Consider the following 20,570-nt stretch of genomic DNA (forward strand, 5'->3'; position numbering starts at 1 on the left):
GGAAAATAGGAGTGACTTGTACCTATTAACCTTCAAACCATTAAAAGAGAATGTCTTGTGATTCACACACTGGAAGATAAGCACACAGGATGACAGATATAAATGTCATTTAAAGTTGGTCTTTTGCTTGTAAGAACAAATAAGTCATCCAAGTCTATTTTTGTTTTTGCATAGTTAGGAGGAAAATATAAAGCTTTGAAATACTTATGTTGGTCAAAAAGCTTTACATTATAATGTAGAAGAATACCAAATAAGTTTTAGAACTGGAAAAGACATTAAAGACCTTCTAAAGTCGAGGTTCTTCACCTTTTTTGTATCATGAACCCCTCTGGCAGTCTGCTGAAGTCTGTGAATCCCTTCTCAGAATAATGTTTTTAAATGAAGACATAAGATTGCAAAGGAAACAGTATTGAAATATAGTTATAAAAATATCATTAAAAACAATTTTGCAGACCTCGGATTAAGAACCCTTGATCTATATCAACTCTCATTTTATGGAAAAAGGAAATAAAGCCCAGAGAGATGAAGAGATATGCTCAGTCCACATAGCTACTAAGTGTCAGAACAGAGGTCAGTTTCCAAGTCCCTCCAAGACTTCCATTCCAGGGCTTTTTCCACAAACCCTGGTGCTTCCAGATATAGTAAAAGTATTTCCAAGTGAACAAGGGAACTAAATAAATGAATACAAAACATACAAAAATCTGTGTTTAATTTTTTTAATGTCATTAAAAGTATAAGGGAGAGTAACGCTGATGAAAGCATATATTTTCTCAAGATCCATTATATATAAAAAAGATTATTTAAATTTTCCTGGCTCTTCATTAAGACTAATATAAAGGAAATGATTACTCTTTTATATAAAAAGAGATTCAGGTAATGAGAAGAAAACTGTAGAAAGGCATTTTTTTTTAAAGAAAGGTGGCCAAGGTTTCTGACTCCAGGCAATATGGGGAAAAAAAGAACTTCAAGCTTGGGATTTCCAAATAACACTAAATATACTTAAGTGTCCTCATGTTAGAAAAAGAGAGTAAATGTAATCATGTTGGAGAATTAATAGAACATAAATTATGGGCTTCATCCTGCTGATAGAACCAGTGAGGAAAAAAGGGCAATTTCCAAACACACATCTTAGAGTATTGACATCCATCTAAGGGTAGAAAAAAGCAAAAAAGCATAACTAGTTTCTATCAAGAGTTTGCTTTAGGGTTATTTATAAAAGCTCTCACCAAACTAGATTGTAAGTGTAATACAGGACTGCCAAGAAACATTTAACACGCTTCCTCCGATCAATAGTCATTTGCCAACAATATTCACTTACATTTTTTCTTACAGTAGAAAACTTAGCAACAAAATAAATTCTTTGAGCACTGTATCAATCTTAAATCATTATAATATTAGGACTAAACAACCCTATTTCAAATATAAGAAATATTTTCTTCTAATAAACTAAGCTAAACCTTAAGGTTTTCAAAATAAAACATTCATTTAATGCTTACCATGACTACTAGCAAATATAGTATTATCAAATTATCATTTGATATCATTTATATCATGCAGATGTGTCCAGCTTTGCAGAATTAAGCAAAAATTCACATTATAACTCTAATCTTCATAGTTAGATGTTTTTGGATGGGGAAAATGTATATACTTTATTTTTCCAACAACATTTCAAATGCCACAAATACTAAAAGGCAAACTGGAAAGATCAACCAGAATTCTAACTCTACAAATTCATTTTGCTCAATTAAGATTCCATAAATTTAAAGTATTTAAGTCTGACATCTAACTCTAAATATGCTGGTTTCACATTATGGTAGCAGTTTCCTAAATACAAATGTTTTATGTATATATATGATTTTTTCATCAGCAGTATTGCAGAATTAAGAATTCTTGACTTCATAGTGGATAAGGAAGTAGCTAATGTCAACTGGAGGATCTTGAACGGGAAAATAAAGTTGATCCTTAAACCATAGTGCTTCTGGGAGATTTATTACTACAAAAGTTAATTTTCATTCCCCTATGTATTCCTGTGTATGATCATTAAAATGCTAAGAAGCAAAGTCAATTTCTTATTTGACCATGAATAAAATAAGAAAAGTATTAAATTTCCATTTAAAGTATTTGAAAAAAACATACCAACTATGGACAGCTTGAGACTAGCTTATGGTGGTTTTTACTCCTCGCCTCTCCTCCTACACCCCACCCCACTCCCAATATGGGGTTAAACAGTTGAAATAGAAGAGGATTTGAATACTAAGCATTTCATGGAGAAAGGGTTAAATCTAAGCCTGAAATACCTGAGTACATTTCCTCTGCTCTCCACTACACCTCCAGGACAAATAAGGATGAGTTGTCAAGTTAAATACAAGCAGTCAAGTGACTGAATTATAATTTACTCTGTGCTCAATTTAAATTAGTGTGAGGCTATTAAAATATACAGTATAAATACGGCAATTCATCACAAGCTGTCATGGATGACTTCATTTATTTGCTAGAGTGGCACACGTTCCACTGAAGGGAAGGAGAGCAAAATCACAGGTCAAATTAAGTCGCTATTCTGTTTTAATTCACTTATTTAATCTATGGCGACATAATTGTCTTTTACAGTATGTACAACTCAGAAAGGAAATTTGGGAGGATTACAGTCAGTATACAAATGATTAATCAAATGGTCCATTTAAATGCTAGTTTAAGAGCAGCAGAAACTCAAAGCAGTAGAAGAATGATAATCAGTGCATGCTACATATTATGCTATGATTTTTTTTCTCTTTAGATGGATTTTTCCCAATTAGAAAAAAAGCAATACTGGGGAATCCATTAAATCCTCCAAGCATTACCTAGCTGAAAGATTTTTATAGAATACTTTAATGGTGTAAAAAGGTTTAGTTTGCAAGTTGGATAACAGTATTTTATATGTTTTTCTTGCTCTATTTACTTGCAATTTTCAAGACTACCTACAACAAAAATGGTAGTTACTAATGGGTTTCATGAATTATAGTCATTGTCAAGTAATTACCCTGTAGTGCACTGGTGATTAGTATTACTTTCAGTATGTTTTCTTTGGTGAAAAGATTTCTAAATTTTATGGCAGCAAAATAAAAATTCAATGGAAATTTTATTTTTTCCCCAAAATTTAATTTGCTTTACATTGTCAATCCTTTTTTCTAAAATGATGAAAACTAGGCATTTTATCATTGATTTTTTTTTAATATCTAGGCACCCAAAACTACAGAAAGTTACCGTTGCATCAGATATCAGGTTACTGACTCCAATTATGAAGTTTTAGCTCAGAAAGGAGAGTACTAACTAGAACTTTAGGTTTTATGAAGCTAATGAGCATGTTAAAGAAGCTACTGTATAACATTTGTTAGTATTTTTAGTGTAAAGGAAAAAAAATGTTTTCTAGGGCTCTCCTCTAATTGCTCCAGCAGACAAGGGTCTAACTGATCATTTGACTTGGGAAAACTAATTTCACTCATTCTAGAGAGTCATCAAAGTTCTATAGTTTATTTTTTGGGGGAAATGACTGATTTGTTACTCTTCACAATATGCCTCTGTGACACATGGCACCCCTACTTAACAGTTGAGGTTACTGAGAAGTACAAATGACATTTTTAAAGTCACAGGAAAAGTCAGAAGCAAAGCCAGGAAAAAAACAAGTGCACTTCAAAGTCTTCAATTCATTTCACCCACTAGTAAAAGAATTAACAACTGGCTAAGACCAGAGGATCATAATGTTCAATATTTTGTCTCTGCCAAAGATAGCAACATGACAAATTTTTGAAGTGGGAGTGAATTACTTCCATGATATCACCTCTAAAGACTGGAAATTCATTTCACAAATATTGAATACCAACATGAAAATGATAATGTCCTAGGCACAGTGGAGTACAGAAAAGGAAGGACATGCTTTTAAGGAGCTTATATCCTAAAAATAGTAACTCTTACTTAAATAATGCTTAAAGGTTTGCAAAGTGTGGTAACTAAGACAAATATACTAATAATTATAACACAAAGCAGCATGTGATATGTCCTGAGATATGTACAAAGCACAACAGGTACATAGAGGACAAAGAGATCTGAGATGTGCAGGAAAAGTTTCATGAAGAGGCAGTATATAAGCTAGACCTCAAAGAGGGGAGATGGAATTTGAATAGGCAAAGATGGGAAGGGGAAGAAGAGTATATGATTCCAAGCAAGGGGCAAGAGCAAAGGCACAAAGGCCACACAATTCAATATGGGTTAAGTTACTAGCAAATAGCCCAGTTTGGCTAGGGCATATATATATATATATATATGGGAACAGGAAGAAATAAGGCAGGAAAAGCAGGTTGCAATAAAATCTTTTGTTTTTGTTCAGTCTTTTCAGTTGTGTCCAATTCTTCAACAACCCCCTTTTGTTTTTTTCTTGGCAAAGACACTGGAAGTTTTTTGCCACATTTCCTTCTCTAGCTCATTTGACAGATGAGGAAACTGAGGCAAACATGGTTAAGTAAGTTGCCTAGGGTCACAGAACTAGGAAATGCCTGAGGTCAGATTTAAACTGCCACCTGGCTGCCTCAGAGTCAGATCTTAGAGGGCTTTAAATGGCAGGCTGAGAGATTAGGGTTTTATTTGGTAAGGAAGGAGGGAATCATTTCAGGTTTGTAAGCAAGACAATAACACAATCTGAGCTATGTTTCAGGAAGATTAATCTGGTAACAGTGTATAGGATGGATTTAAAGTAGGAGTAAGAAGAGAGGCAGAATTCAGGGAAACTAGCAAGAGGAGACTGGAATAATCCAGGAGAATATTTGTTTTTGCTTTTTTATGTTTATTTGAATTTGTTAATATGAATTTGAAGTCAGGTGATAGCAATGAGAATAGAACAGATTAATGAAATAGTCAAAAGAAGGAATCAATAGAATTTGGTAACTGGTGGTGATAGGAAAGGAAAGGGTCAACTAACCAACTAGCTTTAGCTCTGAATAAACAGGAGATTGGGAGTACCATTAAAATTAAAGAAGTCAGGGGAAGAAGTTATTTTTATGCAGACAATGATTTAGATTTTAGATGCAGGGAATTGGAGGTGTTAGCTAGCAGGATTCTCAAGTCATAGCATAAAGTAAAAAATGCTAGATTAGGATTTAGGAGTGGTCAGGGTTAGAGATAAGGATTTAGAAATCATTTGAACAGAAGTGATAACTGAAGTCATAGGAGTCAAGAAGAAACTATAGAGGAAAAAAAGTGTTGAATTTAGGGACCTGTGCTCAAATCCCAGCTCTACCACTTACTACTGTGTGAACTTGGGTGAGTCACTTGACTTTTCTTTGGGACTCAGTTTCCTTATCTGTAAAATTATATGTAGGGAGAAGAGTATGGGGGTGGGAATGGGAAGAGAATAGCTAAGTTGAAGTCCTTCACATCTTTAAATCTGTGATCCTAGGATATCATTAAAATGGTTGACTCTGGGGTAGAGATTCCAAATCAAAAGTGGGACTGATGTACTAGAAAAACTGGGAAGGATTATTTCTAAATCTCTTTCCTGGAATATAGCTAACAGTTTAAAATTCATCAATTGAGAAGTGCTATTTGTATCACTTTTTCCTAAATTTATTGTATACTTACTAATAATGAAATTCCTTATGGGCATACAGGCAAGGTTGGGAGGGTGGTGCTACTTTTTTTGCCTCTTTGTAAAATTTTTTTCATAACTTACTTCTCTTTATATAGCTCTTTTACTACCCAAAAGAGATTACTGTCGTCTTCAAAGATGTACATTTCATAGTATATACTTTTCAGAACATTTATAAAAATATGAAAAAGACCCTTACTTTTTGAAAAATTCAGATACAACTACACACACATACATATATATGTATATATGTACGTATGGATATATCATTTGGTTCTAAGCCTTAATTTCCCTTCTCTAAACTAACTGCCTATTTATGACAGAAACTTTCCTCCAATATCCAGTTTAAAATGGTGCCTATCTCTTCTAGAAGCTAATTCCATTATGACCACTGACCACCTGCTCTTGCCCATATGCTTTATTTACCCTTCTCTCCAAGCCCTCAATCTCTCAAAGAACTCTAGTAGATCAGTGGGGCATAATTTCTCCTTAGAGAAGCCATGTTTTCTTTCCCTCAAAAGGTTATACTTTCATAAGCTTTCAGCGAGCCTACTCTTTATTTTCCTTTTCACTGTTCCGTAGTTCATTCTATAACCTTTATTATGGATGAGCATCACATTGGCAAATCATCAGTCCACCCATACAGTGGTCCCATGTAACACAAGTTAGTGAACAGTTTTACAAATCCAGTTTCAGTTTCTTTAAAAACCAAAACCAAAACCAAAACCAAAACCAAACCAGGTATATGACAATGTGACAAAATTTCCTTGTGACTTATTTACATTTCTCAATTAATTCTAGAACAATATATGCATTTAGAATATTCATTCTAATAGCTCTAACTGAAAATGTTATTCAGAAAATACAAAATAAATTTATTATTAGCCCAGGCAAAACACAATTAGGCAAATCTACTGTTAAAAAATATAATGTAATACATTCCAAAGACAGATATTAATGAGTCTCAGAATATAAGTATCACTGTTCTCTTCTATTTTTGCAAATAATTGAGGGTTAACTATATTTAACAAAAATGTCCTAAATAACAACCTAACTTTCTCTGCATCCACAGGATATCAGCAGATGGGAGTAAATTAAGAAACACTAAGTTAGTGCCTACTCTGTATGAGGCACTGTTCTATGTGCTAGAGATAGAAATAGAAAGAATGAAAATCTCTGCTCTAAAGAAGTTTGTATTCTAACAAGAAGTAAACAAGAAACAAATATAAAACATAAAGGAAAGAAATCTAAAGAAATGCTTGTTGATTTCTTGATAAATTTCTATAGTCAAATCACTTATGAAGTTATAATAACTATACTAAAAGATCTGAGAAGTATATGTAGAAAAATGAAAGATTTGAGTTTGGAGAGAATAGTAGATAATATTTTTTAAAATGTCAAGACAGTGACTAGTTAAGAGACTAGAAATGTGAATTCAGAAAGAAAACCGGTTCTATTACTAATCAGAAGTTTAACCTCTCTGCACCTCAGTTTCCCTTATCTGGAAAATGATGGGGTTGGGGTTAGATAACTCCTAATTTTTCTTCAAACTCTAAAATTCATAGGCTCTACCTTTGGGTAATTATCTCCAACAATGAGTTCTGTGAACTTTTGGGCAACTTACTAAAGACAAACTATTGAAAGCCATTAGACTGAAAACCATCACTGAATGTAGTTTCAGAGCCAACTGTATGAGCAAAGGAATAGATAAGGTAACTAAAATGGCTAACCTTTTCATTCACTCATTTTGGGGTGATTTTTATGTAAGAACAATTCTAGCAATGTAAATATTGCTATTTTGTTATATATAAACACATTACACTGTTGGGACACAACAAATCGCTGATGATGAATATAAAGAGATTGTGAAATATTCCCTAATTTAGCATGATAAAGTCTAAGACAAATATGATGAGTAGGTGCTAAGAATTCCAAAAAGAGGGGCACAGATATTTCTAACTCTTACCTGAAGTAGATAGCTATGTTAACCTCTCTTCAATGACTAAATACTGCCCCAAATTTCTGCAATGACTTTTGGAGAATGTCAGTTAGTCAGAAAACATTCATTAAGTAGTTATTATATGCCAGACATTGTGCTAAGAATGAAGTTTGAATGTACAGGTATATTTAAAATGAACAAGTAGGGGCGGCCAGGTAGCATAGCGAGTAAGAGCACCGCCCCCAGAGTCGGGATGACCTGGGATCAAATCCGGGCTCAGACACTTAGCACCCACCCAGAAACACCTGGCCATGTAACCTTGAGCAAGTTACTTAACCCCAATTGCTTTAAAATAAATAAATAAAATGAACAAATATAAGGCAAAGTAAGAAAAAAATTAGCATTAAGAATAATTTTTTTAATTGAGAAAAAGATTAAAGAACCTTTTTCATAGCTTACCTTTACAGCTAATATTTTTCCACTTGGGACATGATATGCTCTGGGAAAGAAAAAAATTGAATAGCTCTTAAAAATAACTTATTGATATGTTATAAATTCAATCATCATATTTATAACAATGTGCTTTGATGGATTTTCAAGTAACACTAACAATGATAAACACTATTTATTGAGAACCAATTGTGTACTGAACCCTCAACAGTTTGGAAGAAACAGTAAATTTGTACTGTATGTTCTTAATTGTGATTTCAAGATGTAACTTTATCAGTGTGACTGATTTTACTAATGTAGAACACAAGTATTATATGCCTTAGTAGATGCCCTCATGAGTTGATATGCCCCCCCCCCCCAAAAAAAAAGGTATTACCTGGTAGGAAGCATTCTGGTAAAACATTGTACACATCCACACAAAAATTTTAATGTTTTATTCTGTAACATACTCAAAAGTTTCTGCCAGAATTGTTATTTGATGATAGGCATGCCCTGATTAAAGCCATCAGTTGATTAAGGGGGAAAAAAAGTGCTACAAAAAAAATAACAATAAGAAGGGAAGGAAGAGAAGCTATCTACAAAGGAACAAAATAATGGGCTGATGAGCTGAAGAATGGTAAAATAACAAGTGAGAAAAAATTGTTTAAAGAAATGCTAGTAAGTAGGGCTTCCAGAAACTAAATGCTAAGGAATCACACTGAAACCTTTTATATTTAATGTAATGTGGCCTTTTGTACCTAGACAAGTCTGAATTCATATTCTAAAGGAATTCTATAAGCACCATAATCCAGAAGTGAGCCTGTTACCCCAAGTCACTAAAAGAAAAAAAGAAGCAAATATTTTTGCTTAAGACCTAAGATCTTGCCACATATAAGAGTTTATCCATTACCCAGAGTTGGCTATTCTTCCAGTCTCTAGGATTGGTATAAGATGAGCATACCAAAGGCCAGGAAAGACAGTTTATCTATTCCCAATTCCATCACTGACTAAAAATCTCTCTCTACTGACAAGCATTTGTAGAATAACTTTATTGTGCTCCCAACATTTTAATTGGTACTATCACATAAGCCAAATTGGATCTTCCATGTATGTACTCTGCATGTGTCTAGTGTCCATTAATGTATGTATATGTTGTCTTTCCATTAAAGTAAAGCTCTTTGAAGGCAAGGGCTAACTTTTTTTCTTTGTATCCCTAGTAATTGGTGTAGACCCTAGCACACAGCAAGTAATAAATATTTGCTGATTGCTTCTAAAAACAATGTACATTTCCTACAAACACAAACATTAACCTTAGCTTCCATTTTAGGCTAAAAGATCTGTCAGATTTCTCTGACTGGCAGGTGTTTTTAAAAGTTAGGTTCATAACTTTAATTTGCAAAACTGAACTGGAAACAACTTGCCATATTGTTTTAAACATCAGAAAGAGATAAATATTTTTAAAGCATATTCCACCAAAGGGTAATGGCAAAAAGTATAGAGGGCATGAACTGGCTGCCGAAGTTACAAATTGGAAATTTTCCAGGAGAAGCAGCATAAAGGCTGTAAACAGAGAAATACATGACTGGAAAAAAGATAGAATGGTCAAGTAGCCAAAGCAAGGGACAGCCAACAGAAAGTCAGACAGCTAACTCCACTGGTATCCACACCATACCAAAAGAACACAAAAGAGACCTCTATGAGATGCAATGGAACCTGACTGGTGGGTTTAGGAGAAGATGTGGTAATGGCGGCACAACATGGACAGGTATGGATGTATTGTGCTCTGTATCAGCAGAGCATCTATATCAGTAATATCACATGTCCACATCACTGAAATTCAGCTAACATTAGGACTTACTTGTAAGGTTTTGCTTATTTAAATAACCAATATAACTGTAAAATCTTGGACACACCACTGAGTCTTGATTCTATGATCCCATAGAATGCTTAAGAACTGGACTTCATTACAGGTACACCTCACAGTATAAGCTTAAAAAAGTATACTTACAGTAAAAACAAATGAATTTGGGAGGGATTACTCACACTTCTGAAGTATTCTTTTGAGTTATAAAAGGATTTATTGCAACATTTCACTAAATAGTGAGCCCTCAAGGATACGTAAAATATGATTCAATTTACAAAGATTAAATGATATACAAATTTTCAGAAACTTACAATTTATACTTTATAATGCTAGTGTTGGGGAAGAAAATATACCTCAGGCTTGTAGCTTAGGCAATAAATTCAAATTCGACAAGTAACAAATGTCAATCACGTGCAAACCACTGTGCTTTAGCTCTACACAAAGATAATGACCCTGTTCTCAAGGAAGTGACAACTACCAAAGAGGGAGAAAAACTGTAGTTACAAAAAACCGGGGCGGCTAGGTGATGCAATGAATAGATCACTGGCCCTGGAGTCAGGAGGACCTGAGTTCAAATCTGAACTCAGAGACTGTAAAACTTACTAGTTGTGTGACCTTGGGAAAGTCACTTAACCCCAACTGCCTTCCCCCCTCCAAAAAGAAAAAAAGAAAAGGAAAAAAAATATGGTACAAAGGCCAAGATGAGTAAAAAAGAGTGATGGAGGCAAAATTCTATAATAATTTTGAAGAAAGAAGAGATTAATTTCACCAGAAGGCACAGGCAGGAAGAAAAGGTCAGTGAAGACTTCCTGGAGGAGGTAATCCTCACTTTGAGCCTTCAAGGTAAGAAAGTATTTTAATAGATCATAGGATCACAGACTTCAAGCTGGAAGGTCCGTAGCAGCTATCTAATTCAACCCCCTCATTTTACAGATGAGGAACCTCTCTCTTAGAGAGGCTTACTGACTTTGCCCAGGACTGCACAAATAAGTGTTAGAGATAGGATTTGAAACTAGGATTTCCCAACTGCAAGTCTAGCACATGACCTACTATGTCACACTGCCTCTCCAAAGAAGACGGAAACAGACAGCTGGACGACTTTTAGAGTATGTATAGTAGGACAATTAAAAAAAATGTTTTGTTAATGCATTTTTAATAATATTTATTTCCTAATAATGCTTGACACAGTACCCTATGAGAAACAATATAGAACAATAGACAGAACGCTAAACTTGAAGACTGGAAAACATGGGCTCAAATCCTGTTTCTGACATTTACTAATGATATGACCCATGGCAAAAGACTTAACTTCTGTTTCTGAGTCTTCTGCAGCATTTATTTCACAGATACTAAATATATAAAATGTGTTGCAAACTTTATACTACTGTATATCACCCATTGTGATCTTTTTTCCTAACTGAATAACGGAAAAGTTAAACAAGACAGATACAATGACTAAGAATGACAGATTAAGTAACATTATCCATCCCTGGTATAATACCTTTTTACAGAGAGGAAAGCAATGTGTTCCAATGTCAGTCATCTAGAAGCAATATGGATTGCAATAAATACAAGTTTTGCTGCCTTTTAGTGTTTTTTTTTAATTTATATTTAGTCATTGTGCACTTTCTTCTGGTATTGATTTTTCTACTCTGTGGAGTCTTCCCCCTTTTTTGGATTTCTTATATTGTCATTCCTTACAGTGTAAAACCATTCCATTCCATTCATATGTAACAATGTGTTCATTCACTCAACCCAAATGATGGGTTCCTACTTTGCCTCCAGCTTTTGGCTACTACAAAAAAGGGTTCTACAAATATTTTGGTAGATATGGTACCTGTACATAGTTATTTCCTTAAAGAAATTATTTAACCCATGGTATTTATAGTTCCATTTAATAACAAAACAGGCAAGAGGGTTCTGTTGTGCTCAGTTGCTCATTATCTGGCAGGAGTTCATCTGAAATGTGATTCAAAAGAACAGTTACTGTACTTGTATATAAATGCAGGTAACATGACATGTTAGAATATGATATCATCCCTTCTGTATTCCATTAATTGATGCCAAGTTACTCTAAGTTTGAATGTTAAAACTACCAATTGATAAAGGTAATGTGAAGATAAGATAGTTGAAAACAGAACAAGATACAAGAGTAAAAATTTTAAAACCAGTGTTGTTACTCTGAGTAACAAGAGTACAAAACATCTGGACTTTGGAGATAAGCAGTAGTGATAAGAATATGATCAGGAGATAGTCTAATATATACTGTACTGGACAGTTTGGCAACTTAATTAGCTTGTCAAGAAAGCTGATCCCTTTTCCAAAAGGGAGATCTCACATTTCTAAGCAAATTAAAAGGAAAGACTTGATGATTTAATTATGATGCACGCCAATTCATCCATGGAAGTTTGGGTTGGATTTCGAGCAATGGAGAGATCCCTGGTTTGGTTTACAGTGCATTGACAGTACCAATTTAACATTTAATTATCATGAAGAATTGTATCACAAAGATGATGCCAGGCAGATGGGTAGAATATATCCCTCAGCTTTACAAATGGCATACTACTTGGGAGAAAAGAAACTTGTTTACTTTAGACTGATACTGCATCTCAATTGTCTTGACCTTCCTCAACACATTAACTGTAAAGTGATTAATGAAGTTTGAATAGAAGCTTTGGTTACACCAAAAGACAACTGTACACCTCTTCAGTGTTTTAATTAACAGCTAACACTTCAAATTAGTCTGTAGTTGCCACAGTAATTACCTGTTCCAATGAGTGTATGGGGGAAACATTTTTTATAAGATTTTTTTTAGTGCCTAGTTCATTTCCTTTATTAATTCAATTGAACAAACATTTAAACATTTACTACATATATCAGGCATAGTGCTCGGTAGAGAAGGTCCAAAGATAAGGATAAAACAGTCCCTGCCAAAAGTTAGGAGTTTGTATTTATAATATGTATATGGAGAGTTCAGCGTAAAATATATGTGTGTGGTATTCATACACACGTATATACATATACACACATAAATATACACATAGTAAGTACTAAGTAATTTTAATGGTGGTAGGGAGAACAGTAACATCTAGTAGCATCAGAGAAGGAAATGGCTTCTGAACTGATCTTTGAAGAAACAGGAATTTTAAGAGGCAGAAGTGAAGAGGCAGGGCATTTCAGAAACTGGGGACTGTAATAGTAATGGAATTTAAAGATCCTCTGTATTGGCTTGGTTGAATGCTAAAACCCAGAACTTGTGAATCCCACTTCTGGGATGGACTTGTTGATCTGAAAAGAGAGGGCTGAACTGGGAGGAGCTGGTACCGTGGATTTAGAGAGGCACAAGCAGAGGAAGGGAGGCAGAAGAATTTTTGGAAGCAGCATCGTGGAGACAGACAGAGAGAGAGAGAGGATTGCTGAGGGCCAGTTCAAGTTGCCCAGGACTTTTGAGAGCTGCCAAGGACTGATGAGACATGGCTGTGATGCTGATACTTTGTCTGTCTGTTTTGATGTTGTTTTGCCAGATTCGTCCGCCGGTGAAGGACTGTGTTGTTGTTCCAGAGATCCTGGAACCTTGCTGTTGGTTAAGGGGTCCAGAGACTGTTCTGCAGACAGAGAGTGAATTGCGTCCACTAGCGAAGGACAGTGCTATTGTTGCAGAGGTCCTGGAACCTTGCTGTTGGTTCAGGGGTCTGGAAACTGTTCTGCAGACAGAAAGTGAATTGCGTCCATTGGTGAAGGACAGTGCTGTTGTTGCAGAGGTCCTGGAACCTTGCTGTTGGTTCAGAAGCCCTGAAGGAGGATTTTCTTGTTGTATGATTACAGAAATCCTGGAAGAGGGTCTTGCTAATGTTTTCAGAGGTCCTAGGACTGTTCTGCAGACAGAAAATGAATTAATGAGGACACTGGCAATATATCTTGTGGCCTTGTTAAGCTTTGTCTCCCCAGGAACAGAGATTGCTGAGAACTTGCCTTGGGGCAAGATGAAGAAAAGCCCTTTCTTTGGGTATTAAATGCTGTGATGATATCTTAACCTTGTTGTAACTCAGAGGTAGATGGCCTTTGTGCTCTCTACTTCCCCTTTTGAGAAGGTGCTTGGAGTTAACTGATGATAATTGTAATTCAGTTGTGATCCAGGGGTGGGAAACTTATGACTTTTTTGTGCTCTGTGACTGACCAAATGAATGTACTTTATTTATGATTAGAAACTAACCTCCATTTGAGAAGAGGGTCTTTGGGATTGACTACATGAATGTACTTCCCACGGCTGGAGTAGTACTTGGAAATTATTGAATTACACTTGGTGAATGCTGTATTTTGAATTATGCTGTATTTTGATTTTCTCTGTTCTTAATTTGTTACTGAATAAAATGGAGAGCGGCTATGCTCGCATTTTGAACCTTGGGAAGTTGCCTTTGCTCTGGTTACACCAAAGTGAGTTTCCCGATTTCCAAAAAAAGATTTTCAATTGCTTGTATTTTTGCAAAGGACCCAGTTGGTTGCACTTCATGGTCAGGGAATTGCAGGTCAGTTAAAAGGCTCATTGGTGAAAGGTGGGAAGGTCTCTTGTTCCTTTTGCATTTATGACCTTTAAGGGCCATACTCAACCCATAGCACTTCTATAAACAACACTGAGCACCTTCTCCTAGTGAGCCTATTGATGGTACAATCATTTTCATCCTTGTATGAAATATGTTCCTTTCTTGCAGCCCTTCTAAAGACTTTACAGCTATTACAAATAAAGACTCCATAATGATGACCTATAGCTCCATTTCCACAAATCATCAGTTCGTAAGGAGGTAGTTCCAGGAGCAGTGACAGGGGTGTTTCTAGTGCTCACAGAAGGACAGCTGGTGTTCTCTTGTAGTGGATGGACTGGAGTTGGGTGCTGTAAAACAAGTGTCTGTTAATATCTTTCATTCTTCAGGTGAGAGATGTCATTAGGCTGGCATGAGTTTTCAGACAGAGGTATCACTTTGAAAGTCAGAAAATCCATCTCATAAGAACAATTAGGTTGCAATTTCTTATGGAGGAATACCATAAAGCAGAATACAAACACAGTAATCAACATGTGATTCTAATAGATTCATTTAGATGAACTGCCATAAGTTTCTTTGGGACCAAATTTGAGCACAGGTTGGAACATAAGTCAGTGCAGCAATTAGTAAAACAGGGGACTACAATCATAAGGCATAAGATTAGATGGCCCCATTTGATTAAGGTGGAAAATAAAACCTGAAATCAAGAAAAGATCCAGGAAAAGCTGGAAGAGGGGTCTCACCCAGCACTATAGCTTGTACACATGGGTCTCTATAGTAATGCATTGAGTGTCAGCCATAATATGTTGGAGCTCACGAATATTTATAACAACTCCTGACTTATTAATACAAGAGCAACAGGATTGGTTAATAATAGCACAGGTTCCTCCCTGGGAAGCAATCAAAAGGTCTAATACTATGCAGTTTTAGAAAGCTATCTGTGTCACTAAATTAACTTCTGCATGAAGAGAAAAGATAACTTGAGATGTCTCAGAGATGATTTGGGTTGTGTCCTGGACAAGTTTTCAATTTCAGAAGAAATGTTTCTAAGAGATTTCATTAAATACCCCATTCCAATGGTAGATAATAATGACCAAAAAAAAACCCCAAAAAACTCCAACCCTCTGAAAATGACTAGAGAGAGTCACAGAGTTTGGGGGTTTGTATTCTTCTGATCTTTTCTCACATTTATGCCACCAGGCTCCTAAGTTTCCAGTGACTTTCCTTTCCATTAAGCCTATGGAATGATACATTAAAACTGGTACAAGTGGGACTACAAAAGCAATTCTGCATGTCGCAAACCATCCTGATAGAAGAGAAGCAAAGGCTATCCTAGAACAAATGAAGAACTGGCCTGGAGTTACTAGTCCCTGTGCTAACTACAGGACAGTTTTTGATTGACTGGAGAGACCTTGACCATTTTAAGTAAGGGTTATAAAAGTGAATTTTTGGGTTGAATCGCCAAAGCCATTAAAGGAATGAGTTTTGGCACAGATAAATAAATTTGCCTTATTAATGTTAGGAAAAGGAAGAGTGAGAGTACAATTTATCTGGTTTCCCAAATCAAAAGGGGTATTCTCATTCTCATTTCTCCTAATAAAAAGAGGAAACACTGGTAATGGCTATATAAAATTAAGTGGAGGAATTCTATTTTCATAGATTCCAAATTTCTCATTAGTTTTCAATGTTGCATTGAGTTTAACTGAAATCTGAGACTCATTAAGGGGCTTGATCATCATGGGCAGTGTAACATTCCATTTTGATTGATCCCAATCAGTCTGGTTAATCTTACAATCAGCAAAGGCAAAAGGCACAAATAGTCCCACAAAAGAGAGATTACTTTCTTCAGGTACAAACTGAGGCATAATTCTGGAGACTTGGACAGGATTGTTCTGGTGGAGATGATGACAAACCCAACACCCATGAGGACCAATAAATCTAGTGATATGGGTTCTAACTGGCTAGGAAGGTGGAAAATAGAGTTCTTTTTTATCCATTCATTAGCATGAGCAGGGAGGGTAATGGGCAATAACACTAGAATCATCACCAAAGCAGCTAGGAAGTCTGAACAAGAGCAGAACTCTAAACAAGAAGATCACTGAGATAAATACCAACACAGAAAGCAATCATTTTTTCATTTTCATTCAAAGAAGACTTTCTCCAAGGGAGGCTGTTTCCTCCTAAAATTACAGAAGATGCAAAAGTGGAAGATGAGGGTATGCTAGAAGTAGTTCCTGAAGGTATAGAAAAAGGAAACTGAGGGGAAGTGAGTGGTTGGCTCAATAAAGGCAGAAAAGTTAAGCTACCAAGCACTTCCAGTGCTGGTAGATCTGGGGGCAGGAGCAGTAAATGCAACAGTAGGTCTCTGAGTTTTGGGGTGGCAACCCCTAGCTCTGGAATTAGTTCTACAAAGTGGGGAAGGATTCTCAAAATTGTAACTATTGCAGTAGTATAGACCAATTTCACCTGGTCATTCCTTTGGCCTATGCCTGAAGGAAAAGGAGAAGACTATGGGCAAGAATGCTAAGATTAAACCAATATAACAAGGATTAAAATGCCAGGTGGTTGTTCTACATAGGCCTTGAAGTAGCCTATGCTCATCAAACAAGGATGTGCTTTGCAGTTCCTCTGAATCTTCATCAGTAATAATTACTGTTGGATAATTAGGGCTAGAACATGGTCTGGGATCCTTTAACTCATCTATTTTAGAGAAGCAGTCATCTATCTCCTCCAAACCTATCTCCTCTACCTTAGAGAAGTGCTCATCTGCTCCCTTCTCAAAGGAATTCTTTTCACAGTGGGTAGAGAAAGTAGTAAGAGTCCAGTTTCAGAATAGATGACTCGTATTGAGGTTGGGAATCCTATCATTCCAATTTTTCAGCTGTTTAGTTCTCTTCTTGTAGCAGTTATGGACCTCTAAAAATATTAGGCTGATGATGATGACCAATAATAGTGTTGGGACCCACAGAGGAAAAACACAGTTCATATATTTCCCCAGGAAAGAAAAAGTGGAGGACGGAGGTTGGGGTCACAGAACTAATATTGTCACATCCTGTAAGGAGGACTGTTTTGTGTAACTTTTCCCAGAAAGTGATGAGTCAGTACTACAGGTATCAAAGGTAGAAGACTGAGATGTAGACCTGAGGGAGGGAGGTCTATGGCCAGCTGTATAGGCAAGGCCACCTTCTGGTCCAGATCCAGATCCAGATCCAATTGCTGGGATTGCAGATCAAAGCACCCTTCCATCTTGATCAGCATTGGAGGAACAGACCAGGGCAAGCAAAGGGCACCATCCTCAGAATTAAGAGAAGGTAATAAGGAAGTGGTATCCTAGGTTCTGTTACTGCTCTATGCATTTTACAAATCATAATACCAAGGATCATAAGGCCTACTATGCATAACAAGATAAGGCAATACATACTCTATTATGCTCTTTTGGTTTTCCACTTTCTGAGGGACTAACTACTTGAGAAAGTAACAGGTAATATTAGTAAGATCAGACAAAGTAAAAGGTTCATTATGTATTGGAGTAAGAGGCAGTTTTCACATGTGTGCAGTGAATCCAGGAGTCTTTGTCGTCAATCTCGATTGGAGTCAGAGTAGTCAGCAGCACCTGGAAGGGGTCTTCCCAAGTGGGGTGAGTTTTTCTGGTCTGCTGGAAATTCTTTATATAAACTTCATCATCATTCCAGGGTGGAAGTCACATGAGCCGGTCCCTCTACAGTAGCCATCTTTGTGGCTTCATCTAGTCTATTGTTGTCTTGGGAAACAGGATCAGTGCAACTGGTATGTGTGAAGTTGTGGCCAGGGCCTTAGGTAGGTGAATGGCAGACAGAATGTCTTTGATGAATTCTGCATTAGCAATAACCTTACTGGAAGAGATGAAAAATCCTCCTTGTATCCAGAGCATTCTGTTGGCATGGCAGAGGTATACCAGGAGTCTATATAGACAGTTGCACTTTTACTAAGTGCAAGGCAGCATGTTTGAGTCAGAGTCACCAATTCTATAGCTTGAGAATTAGACTGCATGGCAATGAGGTTGCCCAAAGGGCAACATGGTCAGAGACCATATCTGCATCAGTATATTGAATACCATTTCTCATAAGAGAAGAACCATCAGTGAGAGAGACCATAGTTCAAATTTTAGAGGGAAGTATTGGTAAGATCATAACAGAGATGTTCAGCTAAGTCCACTACAGAAGCACAGTTATGCAAAGGTTCATCAGAGATAGATCAAGAAAGAGAGCTGCATGACTGAGAACAGAGTAGCACTTAAGAGTCAAATTTTCCTGCCCTAGTAATGTCACTTCATATCTTGCTAGTCTTTGATCTGAAAAAGTCTGAGTTTGATGATAAAACAAGAGGGCTTCAACATCATAGGGGCACTGCACTGCTAAGGAGGTCCCCAGAACTAAATCACAAGCCTTTTCTACCAGAAGGGCAGTAGTAACTATGGCTATTAGACAAGGCAAGATGCCCACAGCCACAGAATCCAGTTGAGCTGAGTAATAGGGTGCTGAATGCAAAGTGGGTTTGGGTCAGGACTCTGGAGGCCACTTCCCCCTTAATTTGTGGACAAAAAGCATGAAAGCTTACTGTAATCTGGGAGTTGCAGTGCTGGTGCTGATAGTAGGGCTTTCTTGAGGTCAGCAAAGGTGGTCGGGTGCTCAGACTCAAGTTATAAAGGTTTTGGAACTGAGTCATTAGTTAAAGAGGTAAGAGGTTTGGTAATCTCAACAGATGATAGAGTCCACTGCCTACAGTACCCAGCAGCTCCCAGCATAGATTGTAACTACTACTTAGTCTTTGGGACATATAGGTGCTGGAGAGCCTGTACATGTTTCAGAGAAACAGAATGAGTGCCAGCACACAAAATGAAACCAAATTATTTTACCTGAAGGAAGCAGCACTGTACCTTTGATTTAAAGACTTTGTGGCCTCTCTGATAAGGAAGAAAATGGCAGCTATCTTCTTGGCAGATGTCAACAGTGGGTACTGCTAACAGAAGATCATCAAAATAGTGGACCAAAGTAGAAACTCTGAAGATAATGGAAGGTAAATTCTTTTGCAACATCTGAGAAAACAAGGAGGGGCTCTCTATATACACCTGAGGCAGATTAGTCCATGTAATCCATGAGTGTGCTTTCAGGTGAAGGCAGAAAGGTTTTGTGAGGCTGGGTGAATGGAGATGCTATAGAAAGCCGAGCACAAATCTATCACGGTAAAACAGGGAAACTCCACAAGAATAGAAGAAACAATAGGGGCAGGGTTAGACACTACTGGATGTATAGGTACAAAATAAGCATTAACGGCACACAGGCCCTGCACAAAGCAGTAAGAGGTTTACCCTCAGGGCTTGGCTTAGACATCTTAACAAGCAAAACAGGAGTATTACAAGAAGATGCACAAGGCACAATGGTACCTTGTTTTCTAAAAGAGTCACTGATATGTGAAATTCCTTCATAGATTCCCAGGACAAAGGGTATTGAGGTATGGATGGTAGGGACTTCCTTTTGGTAGTGACAATTACAGGGACAGCAGATTTTAAGAGTCCCACATCAGAAGATGAATTGACCCATAAAGGACTCAGGAATGTCTAGTGAAATACTGGGACCCTCATTTTCTTTCTTATGTACAGTATGAGACAATAGAGGGAACAATGGGAGAATCTCCTAATTATCAACTAAGATTTATCAGTACAGGAAACAAAGTCATCTGGGTGATAGAAAGAAAAAGTTACCAGGAAGGCATGAAATGGTAGCCCTTAATTTACATAAAAGATTTCATCTGTGCTTCAGGCATTAACAGAAAAGAGTACTGTACTAAAAGAGAGTCTACAGTGACTGTAGAGGCAGAATAGACATATCTCGAGGTTCTCCTTCAATTCCAACAACCCTTTGAAACCGAGAAGTACATCTAGGACTCCTTTTGTTTTTCTCTAAGAACCAAGTTAGTGGCACCAGTATGCTATATAAAAGGTATCATCAATTTTGAGAGTGATACGGGATTCACCATTGGTGGGGTGGGCAAGGACATATAATTCAGGGAAAACAAAACTCTTACCAGAGTCTGTAGTCCACAGTCTCTCTCTCTCCCCTCTACCTTCATGCCAAAGATTATCCTTGAGATCTTCTCAAACCATTGCTGTTCTGAAACTATAAAAACCTCCTTTATTCTTCTTTTTTA

The 20,570-nt window shown here is 36.6% G+C and overlaps 1 protein-coding gene across 1 annotated transcript in view; it reads right to left on the bottom strand.

Annotated features, from left to right (window-relative positions):
- MAP2K5 (mitogen-activated protein kinase kinase 5) overlaps positions 1-20,570 on the bottom strand; it is a 292,027-nt gene that overhangs the window by 166,048 nt on the left and 105,409 nt on the right. The window contains exons 9-10 of the mRNA XM_069097384.1: positions 8,013-8,052; positions 2,936-2,954 (exon numbers count right to left, since the gene is read on the bottom strand). Coding sequence (XP_068953485.1) covers positions 2,936-2,954; positions 8,013-8,052 — 59 coding nt within the window. The remainder of the gene's footprint in view (positions 1-2,935; positions 2,955-8,012; positions 8,053-20,570) is intronic.

This window comes from Petaurus breviceps, unplaced genomic scaffold (genome assembly GCF_028583685.1).
Source record: "Petaurus breviceps papuanus isolate PSGF00001 unplaced genomic scaffold, PetGlider_PUasm1.0 37, whole genome shotgun sequence".
Taxonomy (NCBI): domain Eukaryota; kingdom Metazoa; phylum Chordata; class Mammalia; order Diprotodontia; family Petauridae; genus Petaurus; species Petaurus breviceps.